This window comes from Rhinatrema bivittatum, chromosome 10 (genome assembly GCF_901001135.1).
Source record: "Rhinatrema bivittatum chromosome 10, aRhiBiv1.1, whole genome shotgun sequence".
Classification (NCBI taxonomy): Eukaryota; Metazoa; Chordata; class Amphibia; order Gymnophiona; family Rhinatrematidae; genus Rhinatrema; species Rhinatrema bivittatum.
In genome coordinates this window covers 59,997,677-60,019,605 of record NC_042624.1, presented here as the reverse complement: position 1 = coordinate 60,019,605, position 21,929 = coordinate 59,997,677, and the positions used below count along the sequence as shown (strand labels likewise).

At 46.2% G+C, this 21,929-nt stretch overlaps 1 protein-coding gene across 6 annotated transcripts in view; it reads right to left on the bottom strand.

The window, feature by feature from the left end:
* Positions 1 to 21,929, bottom strand: part of TDRD5 (tudor domain containing 5) — a 139,265-nt gene that overhangs the window by 82,714 nt on the left and 34,622 nt on the right. For all 6 annotated transcript variants that reach the window (XM_029618463.1, XM_029618461.1, XM_029618466.1 and 3 more), the window contains exons 6-8: positions 12,950 to 13,006; positions 10,429 to 10,582; positions 5,691 to 5,869 (exon numbers count right to left, since the gene is read on the bottom strand). In XM_029618463.1, coding sequence (XP_029474323.1) covers positions 5,691 to 5,869; positions 10,429 to 10,582; positions 12,950 to 13,006 — 390 coding nt within the window. The remainder of the gene's footprint in view (positions 1 to 5,690; positions 5,870 to 10,428; positions 10,583 to 12,949; positions 13,007 to 21,929) is intronic.

Sequence of the window (21,929 nt, the reverse complement as noted above, 5' to 3'; positions counted from 1 at the left end):
ACCCTGATGGCATGACGTCACTCGAGGGGGACGCCCCCGAGGTTCCCATGTCGTGGATAAAGATGTGGGTGGCGTGCGCACCCTAGGAGGCCCTCAGGAGAAACATGGCGGATAGCCTTGCCATTGCCGTTCTGGGGACGCCGGAGAGAGTGGCATGAAGACATGGTGGCAGCCATCTTCCCAAGGTTAGCGGAGAGAGCAGGAAGAAAGGTGAGGCACAGAGGTGGAAGCCATCTGAGACCGACGGACGTAACGCTTTGGACCATTCCATAGAACAAAAAGATGATCCAATGTCTGAAAATCATTAGTGACCCTCAGAAATCATAATAATGCCCAGCGGACAATCAAAGTCTCAGCTCCCTCGCATGAGGAGCTGAGGAACCCAGATTCAGAAAGACCAGAATTTCCACCATTTGATTAGCATGAATGCGGAGACTACCTTTGGCAAAAAGGAAGGTGCTGTGCGTAACGACACGCCTGCCTCAAAATCCCAGCAGGATTACGCCTGTAGTTTTGAAATCCTCCTTGCTGAACTGGTCACCAGAAAAACCACCTTAAGTGTTCACTCCTTCAAAGCCGCTCTCCTCAGAAGTTCAAAAGGAGCCACACAAAGCACCAAATTCAGATTACAAGATGGACAAGGCTTCCTCACGGGCCGTCGTAAATTCTTCACCCACAAACAAAAACGTACAACATCCGGATATGTGGACAGTGAATAACCTTGTATTTTACCATGTCGACAACCAAGGACTGCTACCTACACCCTCAGAGAATTAAAAGGCCAAACCTTTTACCAAACCCTCCTGCAGGAATGTCAAACTATTCACCACTGTAGCTTGCGATGCCTGCACATCTCGATCCATTCCACCAGGACTCGAAGACCTTCCAGACCTGCACATAAGATATAGACGAAGAAGTCTGTCTGGCCTGCAGTAAGGTAATAACCGCTTCTGGATAACCCCGCCATTTTAATCGCCTCCTCTCAAAAGCCAGACTGCTAGATAGTTGTGAGCTACCTGTTCCAAAAATATGGGTCCCTGATGGAGAAGATTCTCTAGATGGCTAAACCTCATGGGTCCATCTATGGCCATGTTGATGAAGTGTGAACTAAGGATGGCACGGCCACTCTGGAGCCATTAGAGAAGCATCCAAGAGATGTTATTCTATCTCCCTTATCACCTTGCCCACCAGAGGCCATGGAGGAAAGTCATACAGCAGCATGTTGTGAGGCCATGGCAGGACTAGAGCGTCTATGCCCTCCGCACCATGCTCTCTTTGGCTGAAGAACCATGGCACTTTCGTGTTTCTTCTGGTCGCCATTAGGTCCATATGAGACGATCCCCACCTTTCGCAAGTTAGAGACATCGCTGCCTCTGACAGATCCCATTCTCCTGGGTCCAATGACGTGTAACTCAGGAAGTTCGCCTGTACAATGTCCACCCCATTAATGTGAGACTCCACTATCCTCTCCAAATGCTGCTCTACCCAGAGGACCAATTCTTGTGCCTCCTGCACAACTGCTAGACTCCTGGTTCCACCCTGGTGATTGACTACAGTGGCTCTCATCACACTATCCATCAGAACTCTCACTGAACAACCTTGTAATCTTGGAAGAAAAGCACGTAAAGCTAATTGTACCGCTCTAATCTTTAACAGATTGATAAGACACTTTCTTTGACCACCAGCCTTGGGCCACCTGATCTTGATACACAGCTCCCCAACCTGAGAGACTGGCATTCAGATTGGCCCAAAGTAGACACCAAGAGAGACTGTTTCTGCCTTCCCCCCTCCAGCAGAAGGGGGGGGGGATCTGAAATTCCCCTGATGAAGTATTCCATCGGGAGAGAAGAGCCCTCTGAAGAGGTCACATATGTGTGAATGCCCAAGGGACCAATTCCAGGGTTGATCCCAGGACCTGCAAATAGTCCCAAACCCTGGATGTTGACAGCTCCAGTAAGCAATGAATTTGCCCCTAAAGCTTCTGCAACCTGTCCTCCATAAGGAATACTCTCCCCTTCCTTGTGTCAAACTGCGCCCCTAAATACTCCAGGAACTGAGAGCGAAAAAGCTGGCACTGAAAGATTCACCATCCAGCCTAGCAACTGTAAATCAGTCCAGCACCTTTTGCACGACCACAGACAGAGATCCTCTGACTTTGTCCTGATAAGCCAATCATGCAGATATGGATGCATTAGCATGCCTTCTTAACCACTGCCGCCGCCACCATCACCTTGGTGAACATACGCAGTGCTATTGATAAGCCAAAGGGAAGAGCTTGAAACTGAAGATGTTCCCTGAGAATCAAACTGCAGAAACCTTTGGTGGTCCTGCCTGATGGCTATGTGCAGATAAGCTTCTGTCAGATCTAGAGATGCCAAGAACATGCTGCCTCTAGGCTCAGAGGTTTTCTTCTTACCTGCGAAGGACTTTGTTCTTGATTTTCTCTTGTTGCTCTTTCTTGCTACAGCTGGGTCTCCCGGGGATGGATTCTCCGCCCTGGTGGACCTGTCGTGCACCTCAGACGTCATCGGGGAGGAGCAGGAAGGGCTTCAAATCGGCCCCTTTAGTGGCGCACAGCCGCCACCGGCGCATGCCTAAGCCGCGCGTGCCAAAGGGGCGCGCGGCTTTGTCTGAAATTGTTTGAAATCGAAGAAACTTTCTTTGGACTTTGAAGTTATTAGCAACGACTTTGAAGATTTTTCTCAATAAAGGTACTGATTTCCTTTTAATATTTGAAATCCTCCATAGCCCTAATGAGCTAAAATTGTTAGAGTTGGTGGTAGAGATATGTTTATATTCTTTACCTTAAATATTTTATATATATTCTGTGGAGGGGGTTAACTTTCAAGGTATGCCCCACAATAAAAGGAAGGCCAGGATCAGAGAAAATGTGACATCTACTCCTGATCCGGTGACATCACAGCCAAGAATATCTACGTTCTTTGCACCTACACTGGGTACAAATCCGGAGAACAGGGCTGCAGCAGGGTCTGATTTGAAGTGGGAGTCAGCACTACAGGCTGAAACAATATCGCTTAGCCCCAGAGCTCCTAACACTCCCTCACCACCTATACAGGTGAATCATGGACATCGTGACTCTTTATTAGGGACTGATAGTCCCGAAACATTAACATTACCAGAATTGGTTGTAGGAATGAGTGGAGAGCAATCCATGTCTGCGTGTGGGGGGGGGGGGGGGGGGGGGGGGGGGGGGGGAGAGATCTCAAGCAGGAGCTGAATATAGTTCTTCCTTCTGAAATCCCTGAGACTACTATGGGGGTCGTTGTGGTCAGCAATAAAGTCTCTTGAGAAAGCGATTGTGAATCTCTCTCAAAACATTAACATCACACAGCAGTTTTTCTCCAACCTGGAGAATTCAGTAACCCTGAATAAAACAATTATAATAAAAACTGAAAAGCGTATAGAACAAGTGAGGTATTTCAACAAAAATATGTTAAAACAGAATTGATTAATGATAAAAAAAAATGGAATACTTGGAAAACTCAAAATACTTGAATCTCAGGGTTCTGAATTTCTCAATGATTAGGTTAATGTCAGCCAAGGAAATGTTTAATAGATAATTAATGTTTTGTTGATGTGAATCAATATCTTTTTATTTCTTTTTTGCATTTGTATAAATGTTGAAGAAATTTAATAAACTATAAATTAAAAAAAAAAAAAAAAAAGCTAGAGGAGTGATCAAACGTTTGGCAGTAAAGATTCAATGCAAAGAAGCACAGCATTATGCATTTGGGGTACAGAAATTCATCAGAGCTGTACGTAAGGGGTAGGGGAGGAGCACGTGCAAGAGCCAGATGTGCATGGACCAGGAGAGAGTACTCAGAGTGATATGGTATTTGATCTGAAGGTAGCAAAGCAATGAAACTCTGTGATGGCTATGGCCATAGTGATGCTGGGCTGCATATAGAGGGGAACATACAGAGACAAGGAGAGGATAATGCCGCTGTACAGATTATTGGTGAGGTCTCACCTGGACTAATTTGTTCAGTTCTGGAGGCCGTATCTTGAAGAGGAAAGAGGATAGAAGCAGTACAAAGAAAGGCAACTAAAATAATGTGGTGTCTGCACTGGAAGACATATGAAATTTGAGAACTTAAATATGTATTAGGGATGTGCATTCGTTTGCAACAAAATAGGAAATAAAGGCGATATTTCCCATTTTGTTGCATTTCAGGGGGCTGCCAAAACAAAATGGCCCACCCTGGACCCAAAAACACCAACAAAATAAAAATGTGCGCCATCCTTAATATGTATACCCTATAGGAGAGGAGAGAAACAGGGATATGAAAGTCATTTAAATACCTGAAAAGTATTAATACAAACAATTCAAACCTTTTCCAATTGAAAGGAAGAACTAGGGGTCATGACATTATGTTCCAAGCAGGTAGGATCATCAGGAATTTATTTATTTTTTTGGTTAACAGAAAGGGTGGTAGAAGCCTGGAATTCCCTTCCAGAAGAGGTGGTAAAGACACGAATGCTATTGAAGTTCAAAAGGTCAGATTACAAGGATCATTTTAGTCTTTATCTGCCTTCATTCACCATGTTACTATTATCCAGGCATTACTAAAAGGTAGGATTTTCATAATTGTATTCTGACATTATAAAAAGAAAATATGGGGATTCAGTATGAGTTTTATTAAACATATGGTGCTTTTCCCATTCTGTGGTTAATGATTGAGATCAGTCACAAAAACTTCATCTATCCAGCACTACTAGTTTATCAAAGTATAGAATCCTAACCTAAGCCCACAGATTTTAGGCCTGTCACTGCTTTCCCGCTCCCCTAAATTCTTTCACTGAAGCATGCTGTGTTTCAAGGCACCTTACCAGCTCTTAAATGCCAGGAGTTCCTCTTCAAGCAAAAAGAGCTGGATCAATCAAGATCTTACCATTGTAGAAAAAGTTTAACTTACTAAATACAGTTTTTCAAAGTGCTAATAAAGCAGAATTCATATCTTCCCCTACGGCCCTCATCCCACCCCAGGTAAAACTGCACCATATGAGGAGAACCCTACTAGATACAAAAAGAGCATTTCCAGAGCAGCAATGAGTAAACTGTGTCTGTTACTCTCCCTTCCCATCCATGCAAACTGGTTGGGCCCCTTCTCCCCACCAATTTAATCCAAAATGTGTTTTGTTTCTAGTGGTGCCACCAGACTTGATGAGTCCAAGACTATTTGTTTCCAATTTAAAAAAAGAACTAGTTCTCACCTGCCCAATACTATTTTTTCTTTTTACTAGCTGAAACCTGCAAAAGATTTGCAGTTGAACATGCATCTGTTGTCAAATCCTCCCTCCCTTCTACCTCCACTAGTGTCTCTCTCTCGCCCTACCTGTGCTGCTGCTGCTCTTGGTCCACTACTTTGGCCTGTGCAGGCCCCTGCTGGTCACACCCCTGTGCAGGACCATGCATGTTCCCTCCACTGGGGGAGGGGAATGTTCTTAGTGGGGATGCCACTGGCTCTAAACTAAACTGATCTAAGATTGCAGGAGACTATTATATAACCTGAGTTATATATAAAGGGAAGAGCAGAAAGATGCCAACATTTAGAGGATGAAACTAGTCTATCACCCTTCTACTACTCCCACGCGAGGTGCACATTTATCAAATCTTCTATGAAGCAAAAACTCGTCTGCACCAGCACATAAATGCAGAAGCAGCTCACCCACTGATGCTCCTTCGTGATCACTTGTATTTCACAACCGGCTAGACCTTGTTCTTTTGGTTCAGTTTCCTCAAGGTTTTGAGGGGGATAATCCCAGCTGGATAACTGGAAGTGAGAGAAGAGCGTCTCTGCAGGCAGTGAATCCTTACACTGTACAGATTCCTCCTGCTTCCTCTGACCTAAAATTTAATACACAGGAATCAGCACAAGTAGTGAAATGACCTAAAATAGGCATATTCTTCCCTTGAGGCATTTGGGGTGGGGAAGGGGGTGTTTGAATATTGCCCCAAGGGTAAATGGATGTTTAGCAATGGAAAAGCCCCCTTGAAAAGTGCTCTCACTCTTAAGGAGGGGGGAGCAGCACAAAGGGCAAGCTCCCTTAAATACATGCAGGGATTTCATTTTGAACCTTCAGAAGTATGCTGCAGCACCAGCGTGCCACTGAAGTTTTGAAAGGGAAACTCCACAAGTTTTCCTTTGAAAATTGGTCGGCATCCAGGCCCTTGGAGGCCGTTGCAATTCCCCAGATAGATGTGAAGGTGAACTTCTCTCCCTACAGGAATGTTTTGGGGGATTTGTGTCCGCAGCCACAATCTCTCTGCTCCCAGCATCACGCACCAACGGAGACGGATGCTTGTATCGAAGTGGAATCCTCCATTTTCATCAGATTTTGGGGGGGGGGGGGGGGGTTAGATGATGGTCCATTTCCCTAGCCTCTATGGATACTCAGTGTTCCTGAAGAATGTTCCCTGTACGTACCCGGTTATGTCCTCCTTCCAGCAGATGGAGTCAGAGAGAAACTTGAAAGGAGCCCCTATATAAGCAGGTGCACCCTCTGCGTCCCTTCAGTATTCCTCTGACTCCAGCAGATGCGAGGTTTAGAACCTGCGGTCCTATCCTTTCTTATTTCTGGTTTTAGAACACTAGATTTCTTGTTTTTGTTGGTTGGATCAAGTTTAATTAAAAAAATAAAATAAATATTTCAGACTGAAAGAAGTTAGTTAGTCAGTGCCCGCAGTGCCGTGACACTAGCAGACTTGCAGGCAGAACTGTTTCCCTATTTTGGTCTTGTTTTTTGCTCTTCAGGGTAAGTTCTGTATGTTTTTATTCTCAGGTCGAATGTTTTTCGGTCACTTTCTGAGGTGATAGTTGGTGGTCCAACCTCTCCCCCCTTCTTCCAACGACATGCTGCCCTGAGAAGCCGTTTGCCTCGGGGCAGCGCTAGCAGAGGTGACATTCCTCTGCTCAAAAAAAAAAAAAAAAAAAAGGTCAAACAGGAGGAGATTTCAGAGGGAGTTCTTTCAAGTCATTGGTATTTGAGCGGAGGTTTATTCCCGCTCTTGGCTGCCTTCGGGGGTGTTTCTGTTTAGCCAGATAGCCTGCTCCCTCCCCACATGCCGCGATTCTCGTGATGTGGTGCCTGCGGAGAGCCTGGGTCGAGGCTCTCCAGAGAAGGCCTTTGCTCCAGGTGCCTCCCTGGTGGGGAGGGTCCCTTGAGCCCAGCTACTCGATCGGCAGCGCGTTTGCAGTCGTGCCGGCCTCCGGGGGTTGCAGTCCCGTTCCCGTCGAGCACGGGAACGGTGGCCATTTTGTTTTCTGAACCAGCTGCTCCAGCGCAGCCTGCGGGGGATTCAGAGCCCGGATTTTCACAGTCTCTGCCTCTTCTCACCCCCGTTGACCCTCCGGATCTCTCTGCAGCCTTGGGGGCCTCCTCCCGACCCCCTGCCCACGGGCCCCCTCCCGGACCGTTTTCAACGGATTTTGTTCTTCTCCTCCACAACGCTTATCTAGCCTGGCTGGGGCAGGAGCAAGAGCCAGTTCCTGGACCACCATCTCCCAAGCAGATTAGATTAGAGCTGCCTGGCAATAACACGGGGTATGGGACTGCCCCAGGGTCCTCCAGGGTCCTTCTGGCCCCACAGCCCAGTGCTCCGGCTCCTGTGTTTCAGGACCCTCTGCTGCCTACCTTACCTGATCCTAATTTGGATGATCAGGGGGCGCCCATAAGGGTCGATGGAGATGATCCTAGGGTCCTGCGCCTTTTCCAAAGGGAAGAATTGGATTCTCTAATTCCCCATGTCCTTAGGGAATTAGATACTGATGCTCCGGAGGATACTCCTGGAACCAGTACTGCGCCTAAGAAAGGGGATCCCGTACTGGCAGGGCTACGCCCACCAGCAAGGACTTTTCCTTTCCATGAGATGCTTCTCCAGTTGACCAGGGAATGGGACACCCCTGATTTCACTCTCAGAGTGGGTAGAGCTATGGACAAACTCTATCCCCTCCCTGACAAGTACCTCGAGCTCCTCAAGGTACCCAAAGTAGACTCGGTGACGGTGGTCACTAAACGGACGACTATCCCGGTCACAGGTGGAGCTGCTCTCGGGGATCTCCAAGACCGGAAGCTCGAGGTCTACCTCAAGCAGATTTCTGAGGTGTCTGCCCTGGGGGTCGGGGCCACTGTCTGCAGTTCTCTCATGCAGCGTGAGGGACTACGCTGGTTTCAACAACTATTCAGTGCGCTAGAGCTGCCTCCGGAGGAGGCGCAGCAGGTGGAGCGTTTGGAGTCTGTCATAGCTTATGGGGCAGATGCGCTATATGACCTCCTCAGAGTTTTGGCCAGATCAATGGTCTCTGCTCGAATCCTCTTTTGGCTTTGCAATTGGTCAGTGGATTCTTCGTCCAAGCAGCAGCTAGGATCTCTACCTTTTAAAGGGAAGTTGCTCTTTGGAGAAGACCTGGAGCAGATCATTAAGTCCCTCAGGGAGAATAAGGTGCATAAGTTGCCTGAGGATCGACCACGGAATTTCAGGTCATTCACCTCTTCCAGAAGTCGCTTCAGGGGTCAACGACATTTTCGCCAGTCTCGGCCAGCCTCTCAGGAGCAGCCTTCAACTCTGACCCAGTCCTGGTCAGATTCCTTTCGATGTCGCAGACCTGCACAAGAAGCCCTCCCGGGCTAGGTGGTTAAAGGACGCGATTATCTCCGCATATGTGTGAGCAGGCCACCTCCAGCGGGGATTAAGGCTCATTCGCTTCAAGCTCAAGCCGCTATCTGGGCAGAGACACAGGCGGTATCACCACAGGAAATCTGCCATGCTGCTACCTGGAAATTGCTACATATTTTTGTGCGGCACTACCGATTGAATCTTCAATCACCGGGGTTTGGCTCTTTTGGCGACCAAGTCATTCAAGCAGGGCCCCACCCTACATAGGGAAGCTTTGGTGCATCCCACTGTCTGGACTGATCCGGGTACATACAGGGAAAAGAAAATTATTCCTTACCTGCTAATTTTTGTTCCTGTAGTACCATGGATCAGTCCAGACGCCCTCCCTAAGATTACGGGGGTTGGGATTGTCTCTTAGCTGTGTGCGCATCTATTCCTGACACTTAATGTTACATGGTTCTCTTTGCAAGTTCTTTTTATTGTTCGCACAGTTTACTTGTTTTTTTTCTACCACTGTTCTAGTGGCACAGTTCTGGTTTACTTGATCCATCCAATGGTTTCTCTATGCTTTGATATTCTGAATACTGAAGGGATACAGAGGGTGCACCTGCTTATATAGGGGCTCCTTTCAAGTTTCTCTCTGACTCCATCTGCTGGAAGGAGGACATATCCCACTGTCTGGACTGATCCATGGTACTACAGGAACAAAAATTAGCAGGTAAGGAATAATTTTCTTATACTTCCTCAATGTTGATGTACCACCAGATCCTGGGCCCTGCAATGGATTATCTCCAAAGACAATGAGCCAGACATTTTCCAAAAAGAAGTTTCTCCATGAGTTCCCGGCAGGAACAAAATCCTATAGGAGTCATCTTTCTGCGTGTACACATTCCTCAGGCAGAGAACACATCTATCATGGGGATTCATGTCAGAAAATGTGTCTGCACCAAGGGCACTTACTGAAACCACTGGCCCTCTTTGTCAGGCAGTGGCCAAAAATAAGAATGAGGTGCAACGAAATGACTATTTTACAAAAAACCCTGATTAATTACTCAATGCACAGATACTGATTCACATTGTAGATGATGAAAATTAAAGAATACTAACTTGATCGAGGAAAACCTACCTAGTAAACCTGTGGATGAAAGAAGGCGAACCAAGAGGCTGCATAATGGAAATATACAACAAGAAATATTTCTCCCAGCAAGAAAAAAAACCCTTCAACTGTTAGGCCCTGTGGAAAAATTACAAGTGAAGGGGCCCTGTGGGACAAAGGCACATGCTCCATAGAGCAAACCAAAAGCTTCTAGTTTTGTAGTAATCTTCCACTGGATATTATCACTCCACCTGTGAGGACTACTACATCCTGCATGTCCTCTGAGAAAACAAGTTTCCAAAAAATAAAGAACTCCCCTGCTACTTTTTTAAAATCAATTTGTAAGAACTTCTGTTGTGTTATGTTTGCTATATTGACAGTTTATAGACTATGAACTTGTTTCTCGTCTATATTTAAAAGAAATTTTCAATACAACTCCACCAATCATTTGTAAATATCAATGCACGTGTCAAACCCTGTGGCAATGATTCTCCTCGTGTTTTCTGGCACTGATTTAGACTCTCTCACTGCCAAAAGCTCATGCTAATATCTACAACTGGCTGAGATGTTGACCAAAGAAAAGACTTAAGCGCCAAAAGGTTAAAATTTGCACCATAACAGAAACAAGTTGATAGATCTTTCCAGAGATTCTTAGATTTTCTGTTCAATAAATCTTGAATTAGCCCACTTTTACCATCAGCTCTGTGCTTCTTCTCAGCATTAAAAACCAGCCAGTTCCGATCACTTTCTTTAAACTCAAGGTGGAGAATGTCACCGAGGGACCCTACCAACTCCATAAGCGTCGCAAAGCCCAACTGTTTCAGTGGGAGGTCCTCTTCAAAGACTGCCTAATGCCGAGAGAGTTACAAAAACAAATGTTAATGAACAGTCACATATCTCACCTTAAAGTCAACCAACTTAACTAGTCTTCTTCAAATATTTGACTTTTCATTCTTACTCTTGCTGCATAATTAGAATCATAAACATACAGATATGCACTTTAAAAAATGTATAAAATTCTTTCCAGCAGCTTACACTTGGGACAAAATACACATTATCAGTGATATAACACCTCTCCAACACAACTACATTATGCAATAAACCTTAGTATTAAATACTGGAACTTGTGAAAGTAAATTTTAAATGATCGCATGGTTATGGTGCTATTGTTCTGCATTAAAGACAACCATAATGATGTGAATTGTAAGTGTAATTACAGATCAAACTAGCATCCCAGTACAAGAACAAGAGCACATCCAAGACAGTAACCACCTAAGTCAATGGTAAAGCAGGGAAACTGGGATCTAGTGTGAAGGACAAAATTAAAATGTTAGAGCTCTTGCAGCTGCCCTTCCATGCCTATTAACATATTCTGCAAGTGGGAACATATCAAGTTCACAAGGAGAACAGACAAACAGTTGGTGCTAATTCTAGCAAGAAGCGGCCCCCCCCCCCCCCCCCCCACATTCTCTATGAAAGGAGAAACAAGGCAAATAATGCAGGTAAATAAGATGCATATTTTTTAAAACCTGTCATGTACTTTTGTTGGTTCTATATTTAATGGGATTTCTAGACTGTCTTTTCTAAAAGCACCTAAAATGGGTTACAATTAACAAATACAATACCAAAATAAAAGTTTGCATAATTTTTATCCCATACATAAACAGCCAACCCCACAAACATACAACACACAATACAACCTATAAACATAGTATGTAATCAGATCAAGGCAATGTATATATAAAAATATCAATATAACACACGACAAAAAGCTTAATCCCAACCCAATTTCAGACAGACAAACCAAGTCTAGTTTTGAAAAACAAAAAGTGCAAGGGAGGAAATTTCCAAGTACAATTACTATCTCCCATGCTAAAACCTATTAGGAGTTAAAGAAATACATCTTTAAAATACAGCAAAAATGTAAATCACGACTGAATTTCATGAGTTAACATTCTACAGCCAGGGAACTATACAGGAAATCTTAGCTTAGAGGTGAGAAGGTGGAATATTCAGCAACCTCTCCCCATGCACATGCAGGATATGTCCAGAATTTTGCAAGTAACCTGGTCCTATTTCATACAGTGTTTTAAAAGCTAGAGAGCTTTAAAATTTGACTCAGACTACTAGCTCTACTAACATCGATGACATATGCTGCCTAAAACTAGTCGACCACATTTTTGTACCTTTTAAATGCTTAAAATCGACTTTTAGGACAATGTCAAATACAGCACATCAGTCTAGCACAGGGGTAGGCAACATTGGTTCTGAAGTGCCACAACAAGGTCAGCTTTTCAGGATACCCATAATGAATATACATGAGGTAGATTTACATGCACTGCTTCCACTGTATGCAAATACATCTCATGCAAATTCACTGTGGCTGTCCTGAAAAATCAGACTTATTTGTAGCACTCCAGGAGCAGAGCTGCCGTCCCCTAGTCTAGCAGTTATTGTACCGGTAGTATGTACTACACAGGTGAAATAAGCTTGGTTCAATAGTGGGCCTAGTTGATGCAGTTGATAAAAACACCATCTTACCACAGATGAAATTTGTGGCTCTAAATAAAAGCTACATTTGAAAAAAAAAATGTTCTGTCTTAACTGCATACTGAATATGGCGCTTGCAATTTTTTCTGGCTCATAGCATAAGAGAAATAGACTAAGCCAGAGGGTAAAACTAAATATCCAATTGCCTCATTTTCACACTGCTTTTATATTTGCATTTATTAGCCACCTATACCAGAGCCCGCAGTGGCTTACAATAACACACACACACAATAAAATGCTATGACAAACAGTCATCCTACTTAAGATAATACAAATAACTGATTAAAATGATAAAAATGTAAAATCAGCCAAAGGTTTACTGAAATAAAGTTTTTAAGAGTGCTTTAAATTTGTTTGGGCATTTGGTTGCTCTGAGCTGCTCAGGAAGTGCATTCGCAACGACTGAAAATGCATAATACCTGGTCACAGAGAGCTTGGTCAATTTCACAGATGGTACATGCAAAAATGCCCACCTGTGAGGAACGCAAAGTCCTAGAAGGGTTGTAAATTGTCATCACTGTACTATAACTGGATGGAGAGAATGGAAAGTCTTTAGAGAGGGTCTTGGGGAAGGTGGTAGAAGAGAAAGCCCTGAAGATTTAAGAAAATGTATCAAGTTGAAGCATTTTTTTAATTCAATGTTTCATAGTCAAAGTAAAACTAACCTTGAATTCTGCAGGCAATTTGGGAACAGGCAACCCCTCAGGATACCGGGATACAACCTGTATGAATGAATGAAAAAAAGTCAATTTGAAGGAAGACTAAGTGCTTGTTTGTGGAGCTAATGAACTGCCCTAAACCTCTCTCTACAATGCGTGTTAAAGGAAAATTGGTTCCTACCTGCTAATTTTCATTCCTGTAGTACCACGGATCAGCCCAGACAGTGGGTTGAGCCTCCTGTCCAGCAGATGAAGACAGAGAAAAACTGAAAGGGTATCCTATATCACGACAGAGCCTACCCTGCAACACCCTTCAGTATAAACGTTATCAAAGCAGATAAATAGAAAGATAACCAGCATAAAATCAAGCAAGCAACAAGTAACTGAAATTGAACAATTCAAAACTCTAAACAACCGCTCTGACATATATATTCATATTTATCTAGTAGATGCCTCCGGTGCCTTAAAGGTCTGATAGGAAGCAGATAGATCCTCCAATTGCTGTGAAGAAACAAGAGGAAGAACTTCGAGCGGACGTAACAGTATCCGGGTGGGAGTCTGGACTGATCCGTGGCACTACAGGAACAAAAATTAGCAGGTAAGAACCAATTTTCCTTTCCCTGTACGTACCTGGATCAGTCCAGACAGTGGGATGTACCAAAGCTTCCCTAAACAGGGTGGAACAGAGACAGTCCCGCTCGAAGTACCTGCCGTCCGAAGGAGCCAAAAACTGGTGCCTGCACATCGAGGCAATAACGACGAGCAAAGGTATGCAGAGACTTCCAAGTAGCCGCTCTGCAAATTTCCTGCGGAGAGACCGACTGACTCTCCACCCAAAAAGTAGCTTGTGAACATAGAGTGGGCCTTTAAACCCTCCGGCCCCGACAGATATACACCGATGCAATCGCCTCCTTTAGCCAGTGAGCAATCGTAGCCTTGTTTCCTCTCTTTGGATCACTTCATAAGACAAAGATGATCAGAGACTCGAAACTCATTTGTAACCTGTAAATATCGTAGTAGTACTCTTTTCACATCAAGGCGCCGCAGGTCACCACAAGGTGTGTTCACAATGTCCTCAGGAGAAAAAGCAGGTAGCTCCACCAACTGACTGACGTGAAAGGAAGACACAACCTTTGGCAAGAATGATGGTACTGTCTTAAGGGAGACCGTGGAATCAGAAAATCGGAGAAAGGGCTCCCTACAAGACAAAGCTTGGAACTCCGAAACCTTCCTGGCAGAACAAATAGAGATGAGGAAAACGGTCTTAAGAGTCAGATCTTTAAGCGTCGCCCGCCGAAGGGGTTCGAAGGGCGCCTTGCAGAGAACCCGAAGCACCAAGTTAAGGCTCCATGAGGGACAAGCAGCCCGGATAGGCAGATTCAAATGCTTGGCCCCTTGAGGAATCAGACGACATCCAGATGAGCCACCACCGCGTAACCATCGATACTACCTAAGAGGGACCCGAGAGCAGAAACCTGTACTCGTAAGGAGTTGAAAGATAAACCCTTAGAAAAGCCATTCTGGAGAAATGAGAGGACCTGGGAAACTGAAGCCTTGCATGCCAGCACTCCGGGCAGCACAGACACTCTCAAAAGCTCTCCAAACCCGGACGTAAGCGAGAGAGGTAGAAGGCTTACGGGCCCGCAACAGAGTGGATATAACTTCTTTATATCCCTTCCTTCTTAGTCGCCGCCGTTCAAAAGCCAGGCCGCTAGACAAAAGCAATCCACTTGATCGAAAAATACTGGACCCTGTCGGAGCAGGTGTGGAAGATGGCAGAGGCGAAGAGGACAGTCTGTCGTGAGGTTCACTAGATCCACATACAACAGTTTGCGGGGCTACTCGGGTGGCACAAGAATGAAGGGTCCCCGATGAAGTTCTATTCTTCTGAGAACTTTTCCCACCAGGGGCCATGGGGGAAACATGTACAGGAGAACATTGTGAGGCCAGGGAAGAACCAGGGCATCCACTCCTTCCCAGTAGTGCTCATGTCTGCAGATGAAGAACCTGGGAGTTTGTGTGTTGTTCAGAGTGGCCATCAAGTCTAAGTGGGGGGACCCCACCTGCGGACAATCAGGGCCATCGCTCCGGACAGCTCCCACTCTCCGGGGTCTAGATGCTGACAACTGAGGAAGTCTGCTTGAACATTCTCCTTCCCCGCAATGTGGGGCGCTGCCAAGCGATCCAGGTGATGCTCCGCCCAGGCGAACAGCTTACTGGCTTCCAGAGCCACCAGGCGACTTCTGGTGCCCCCCTGTCAGTTTATGTAGGCTACTGTGGTGGCACTGTCTGAGAGAACCCACACCGCCTTACGACGGATCAGAGGAAGGAAGACCTTGAGGGCCAAACGGACCGCTCGGACCTCCAGGCGATTGATGTGCCAGCAGGATTGGACTGGGGACCAGTATCCCTGCGTAGATTGAGTTTGACACACTGCTCCCCAGCCTGAGAGGCTGGCGTCTGACGTGACAATGATCCACTGAGGCGTCTGTAGAGGCATCCCCCTTCAGGAGGTGCGCGAAAGTCACCATTGCATGTCGGCGATGATGGAGTCAGAGAGCGGGAGGAGCGCCCGAAACTGTTCTGACACTGGCTTCCAGCAGGACAGCAAAGCTTTCTGTAATGGACGCATATGCGCAAAAGCCCAAGGAACCAGATTGATAGTGGAAGCCATGGACCTCAGGACCTGAAGGTAATCCCAGGCCGAGGGTAGCAAGAGTGAGAGAAAATTGCACACTTGATCTATAAGTTTGATTGCCCGAGCATCCAGCAGGAACACCTTGTCGACCCAGGTGTCAGAAATTCCAGAACCTGGGAGGACTGGAGATTGCTCTTGGAAAAGTGACTATCCACCTGAGGGAGGCAAGGAAAGCAAAGACTGTCGACCGCTGACCTGCAGAGAGCCTCAGATTTGGCTCGAATGAGCCAATCGTCCAGGTAAGGATGAACCAGAACACCCTCCCGGCGGAGAGCGGCCGCCACTACCACCATCATGACCTTGGTAAAAGTGCGTGGTGCAGAGGCGAGCACGAACAGAAGAGCCCAAAACTGGAAGTGCTGACCCAGAATGTTGAACTGGAGATACTTCTGATGGTCGTGGTGTATCGGTATGTGCAGGTAAGCCTCCGTTAAGTCGAGTGAGGCCAGATAGTGGCGGTTCACCCAGGCGAATATCACCACCCTCAGGGTCTCCATTCAAAAATGGGAAACCTTGAGGGCCTGGTTGACTCTCGAGGTCCAAGATTGGCCAGAAGGAACTGTCCTTTTTGGGCACGATGAAGTAGATTGAATTCTGGCCAGCTCCTTGTTTCTCCACCGGAACTGGGACTATAGTTCCAAGCTCTTGCAACCTGACAAGCGGACCGCTGGACACTTCCGGTTTCCACAGGGAGGGATTATGTGGAGGTCTGGGAGATCATAGAAATATAGAAATGACAGCAGAAGACTAAATGGCCCATCCAGTCTGCCCAGCAAGCTTCACACTTATCTGTTACTCTTGGCTCTTAGTAACCTTTTGGTTCTATTTCCCCTTCCACCCCCACCATTAATGTAAAGAGCAGTGTTGGAACTGCATCTAAGTGAAATATCTAGCTTAGTTAGGGGTAGTAACTGCTGCAATAAGCAAGCTACACCCATGCTTATTTGTTTACCCAGACTATGTAATTCAATCCTTGTTGGTAGTTGTCTGTATATAGATCCACTTTTCTTTATTCCCCCTGCCATTGAAGCAGAGAGCTATGCTGTTGAAAGTGAAGTATCAGGCTTATTTGTTTTGGGGTAGTAACCGCCGTAACAAGCAAGCTACTCCTCGCTTTTTTGTGAATGCAAATCCTTTTTTCCACATTTCCTCTTGCCGTTGAAGCTTAGAGCAATGTTGGAGTCGCATTAACCGTGTGTATGTTTATTGAATAAGGGTATTATCTCCAGGCAGTAGCCGTCATTCCCGCTAGCCACCCACTCTTCATTCACGTCCTCTAGACTTTATGGATCCACAGTGTTTATCCCACGCCCCTTTGAAGTCCTTCACAGTTCTGGTCTTCACCACTTCCTCCGGAAGGGCATTCCAGGCATCCACCACCCTCTCCGTGAAGAAATACTTCCTGACATTGGTTCTGAGTCTTCCTCCCTGGAGCTTCAAATCGTGACTCCTGGTTCTGCTGATTTTTTTCTGACGGAAAAGGTTTGTCGTTGTCTTTGGATCATTAAAACCTTTCAAGTATCTGAAAGTCTGTATCATATCACCTCTGCTCCTCCTTCTCCAGGGTGTACATATTTAGATTCTTCAATTTCTCCTCATAAGTCATTCGATGAAGACCATCCACCTTTCTGGTCGCCCTTCTCTGGACCGCCTCCATCTTGTCTCTGTCTCTTTGGAGATACGGTCTCCAGGACTGAACACAGTACTCCAGGTGAGGCCTCACCCAAGGACCTGTACAAGGGGATAATTACTTCCCTTTTCTTACTTGATATTCCTCTCTCTAAGCAGCCCAGCATTATTCTGGCTTTAGCTATCGCCTTGTCACATTGTTTCGCCGACTTCAGATCATTAGACACTATCACCCCAAGGTCTCTCTCCTGCTCTGTGCACATCAGCCTTCCCCCCCCCCCCCCCCCAAATCGAATACAGTTCATTCGGATTTCCACTCCCCATATGCATGACTCTGCACTTCTTGGCATTGAATCTCAGCTGACATATCTTCGACCACTCTTCCAGTTTCCTTAAATCCTGTCTCATTCTCTCCACTCCTTCCGGCGTGTCCACTCTTTTGCAGATCTTGGTGTCGTCTGCAAAAAGACACATCTTCCCTTCTATCCCGTCCGCAATGTTGCTCACAAAAATATTGAACAGGACCGGTCCCAACACCGATCCTTGCGGTACACCGCTTAAAACCGCTCTCTCTTCAGAGAGAGTTCCATTTATCATCACACATTGTCTTCTGTCAGTCAACCAGTTTGCAATCCAGGCCACCACCTTGGCACTCACTCCTAAGCTTCTCATTTTTATTCACCAGTCTCCTGTGCGGGACCGTATCAAAAGCTTTGCTGAAATCCAAGTAGATAACATCGAGCAAAATAGAGCAAAATCTAAAGCGTAACCTTTTTCTATCACCTCGAGGACCCACTGGTCCAACGTGATTTTGACCCATTCCTCGAGAAACAGGGACAGACGTCCACCTAAGTTGGGAACGGAGGAATGGGTCGGCCGTATTTCTTTGGGAAGAGGGCTTTGCGGCGAGTGCTGTGGGTTTTCCTCCCGGAAGGGATGTCGGCTACGAAAGGAATGAGACCAGGACTGGGATCTGGGGGAGGCACCTCTAGGAAACTATACCCGCGCTCTATTAAACCGACGCAGACCTCTAAAACGAGAATGTGAAGGAAAAAAAGGACTTAGACTGTTTCAGGCGGTCCTCCGGAAGCTTATGAACCTTGTTCTCTCCTAAGGATTTGATAAGCTGTTCAAGGTCCTCACCAAAAGCAACTGCCCTTGAAGGGAAGAGTGACCAACTGCGACTTAGAGGAGGAATCCGCAGACCAATTGCACAACCAGAGGAGACGCCTGGCTGACACCGCTGAAACCATGGCCCTGGCCTGCACTTTGAGCAAACTGTATAGGGCATCTGCCCCATATGCCACTGCTGCCTCCAGCCGTTCTGCCTGCTCCGCCTCTGCGGACGGGAAGTCCTGGGTGCTGAGCAATTATTGAACCCACCTAAGGCTTGCCCGCTGCATGAGACTGCCGCAGATTGTCACCCAGACCTCTAATGCCAGGACTTCAAAGATGCGTTTAAGATAAAGCTAGAGTTTGCGGTCTTGATTATCTTTCAGTGCTGTCGCCCCCACCACTGGGATGGTGGTGTGTTTGGTGACCGCGGAGACGGAAGCGTCCACCTTGGGAACGTTAAGCATCTCTAGGCATTGATCAGGGAGGGGATAGAGCTTGTCCATCGCCCTACCCACGTGGAGTCCCGCCTCGGGAGACTCCCATTCCTGGAGGAGCAGCTGCTTGTGCATAGGGTGAAACGGGAACGTACGTGGAGGAGCCCTAAGTCCCGCCAGGACCAGGTCCACATTAGCTGCTAAAGAGGGTGTAGCAGAATTCTCCGGTGACACTTCAATGCCCAGCTCGTCCAAAATAAAGGGAATGAGTGAGTCCAGCTCTTCCCTTTGGAACAAACGGAGAACCTGCGGGTCATCGCCCTCTAGGGGAGGCCCTAGGAGCAAATCGGAGTCCGGATCAGGGAGCATAGACGGCTTTAAGGTGGGGGGGGGGGGGGACGACGACCGGGGCTCCCAGCACCACCCTGACTCTAACGGAACCCTGGCCATCCAGAACAGCAGAGGGCTCCTTCTTCCTGCACTGAATCTGAAGAAAAAACCTCCCCCAAAATGGCCGCCGTTCCTGCAGTTTTTCGGGCAGGGAATGGCCTAGCCACACACTGGGAAGGCAGACCCCAGGCCGTAGTTCTTGGCATTGCCGCGGAGAGACCCTCTCCACCCGGCAGGCACCCGGAGCAGAGCCCGTCGCGGGAGAGCCGCAGGTCAGGCAGGCAGAAGAACACGGCACGATCAAAGGGAGCCGCCGCAGAGACGTTCAGCTGAGCCGGGCTGCAGGGGAAAGCTTATGCAGGCGAGTGAACCCTGTACGTAACCCCTATGTTAGCAAAGCAGAGAGAAATTAAATCTACTTTTTTTGCCATTGCTGTTTGGTTTTTTTTTAGCAAGTGCAGGGGAATTAATCTTCCCTGCTGGGCGACCAGAGGTATTAGCTTCTCAGGGTCAGTGCAGCCAGAAAAAGGGGGAGTGACTGGACCACCAGTATCGCCCCCAAACAGCAAACAGGTCACCGGGAAAGGGAGCCTAGGCTGAATAATCAAGGTGCAAGCCCCCCCTAGGCTCCCAGCAGAGCAAGGAGACAGAGCTGTCTCCGTTAGAGTAGAAATTTTGAAAGCATAAAAACAATTTGGATTCTTTTCTTTTTATCAAATTACAAAAGGATGGTGAATACTTGCTTGATCTTGGAAAAATTCTGAGAAGAAACCCCAAAGGGAAAGAGAAATTGAGGAAAAAAAGGGAACCACAGGTTCTACTGTCTGAATCTGCTGGAGACAGAGAAATACTGAAGGGTTGCAGGGTAGGCTCTGTCCTGATAGAGAAAAACTGTAAGGGTATCCTATATCTCCAACTGCTGGAAAAGGCTCAACCCACTGTCTGGACTGATCCAGGTACGTACAGGGAACAGTAGATTATTCTGCACTGATTAGCGTCTGTGCAATTCTCTGGCAGATCCTGGGGTCTATCCTCAGCCTCTGCTTTAGCTTTAAAGAATTTATTTGTGGGTCCCTCCTGACGCAGCCCCACCGGTGAAACATGTCGGGGGACTGTATTGCAGAAAATTTCTATATGATAAAAAAGCTTAGCCAGCAATTTCCAGTTTTTGCAATGTTATTTAAGAGTTCAGTTTAAAAACTGAACAGTTTCAACTTTTAGCTCTACGTAGCTCAAGGAATTTGCCACAAGAATGCCCAGCTGCAGCCTTGATAGGATTCCTCTGAATTTGCCTTAACTGCCTGTAAAATGGGTTCAGTGATGCCAGTCTACTACTTCCATCTGCAAAATGCAGTGCCCCTTTCATGAGCAGTAAACCATGTGGTTACAGAATGCCTTTTTCCTTTAATCCCGGTGCCTGACCTATCCTGAGCTGGGCTTCATTCTGTTTCTTGTGAAATATGACTTTGCTGCTCGGTCATACAAAAGACAGAAGAAAATAGAGATGTACAGTGGTTTTCTTCCTCATCTACCTGTAGATTACCAAAATTCTTTCAACATAGTTTTGTCGCTGTCATTCTGACATTGAGTTTGATTCACAATATTCATAACCTAGAAAAATTTACAGGCAAAAGTTAATTTGCCAAATTTGGTAAATATAATCACAACTTGTCTTATAAAAAGGGACTCAAGAGCATTGCATATCTTGGGAAAAATCACAAACTCTCTCATTGTGCCTCTCAGGCCATCAATGACTGGAACTGAGTAATACAATATTAGTTTCAATAGAATATGCATGGACTGAGCCATCCAAATGCTATGCACTGCCCTGTGGCACCTGGGTTTCATTCCCAGCTGAAGTCTTCCACTCCCTGGGCTGGCTGGGGATGCTGCGGCAGTAGGGTTCACAGCCTGGGGGGGGGAGAGGGGAGTGGTCACTCCTCAGGCAATGGCAACAACTAATGGTGCAGGGTCCGAAAAGAAGCCCAGGTGCACTGCCTCCAGCACAGGACTAAAGTTGGGAGGGGACACAAAACAGCAGGGGAGGGGGGAGAATAATCCCCGGTAGTGAATGAAGGTTCATAGCATCATATGTAGGCACTGGTTCCGACCGAGCTGGGTTAAAAAAAAAAAAAAAAAAAAAAAGAGATAGATACACACACACACACACCTTGCAGGCATGCAATACCATTCACTAGACTGCAACAGAAAAGATGCAGTATGAGCTTTTAGACAACACAAGGCCTTTCTCGAGTCTGCACCGTAGTGTGCTGCGTGCGATATTCCTGGGCAAATTCTATACCAAACAATTAATAATTCTGCATACTTTTGCCAAGTTAATACAATTTAAATTATTATGGAAAATACCCTGATTAAACTATAATCCAGATGATAAAAGGTTCTTACTCGGTGGCAGCAGAATTCTTCCATGAGCACTGTTAACAGTTCACCATGATCAGAGCTTCTCGTCTTGAGAGAGAGGTTTTACTTTGGCAATCTGCACAGCTTGAGGGATACTTTCACAGGTACTACCTACTTGTGTAGGTATTGGAAACTGCTAGAACACTATGGCATTCGTGGTTGCTGCCAAAAATGCCAGCAAATACAAGAAAATTGGTGCTGCCTGTTGCTCTTTTTGGGCTCCATGAACTGCCAAATTAAAACTGCAGAAAACCAGTATCTAACCATTAAGGCAGTAAAAAAAAAAACAACCCACTCC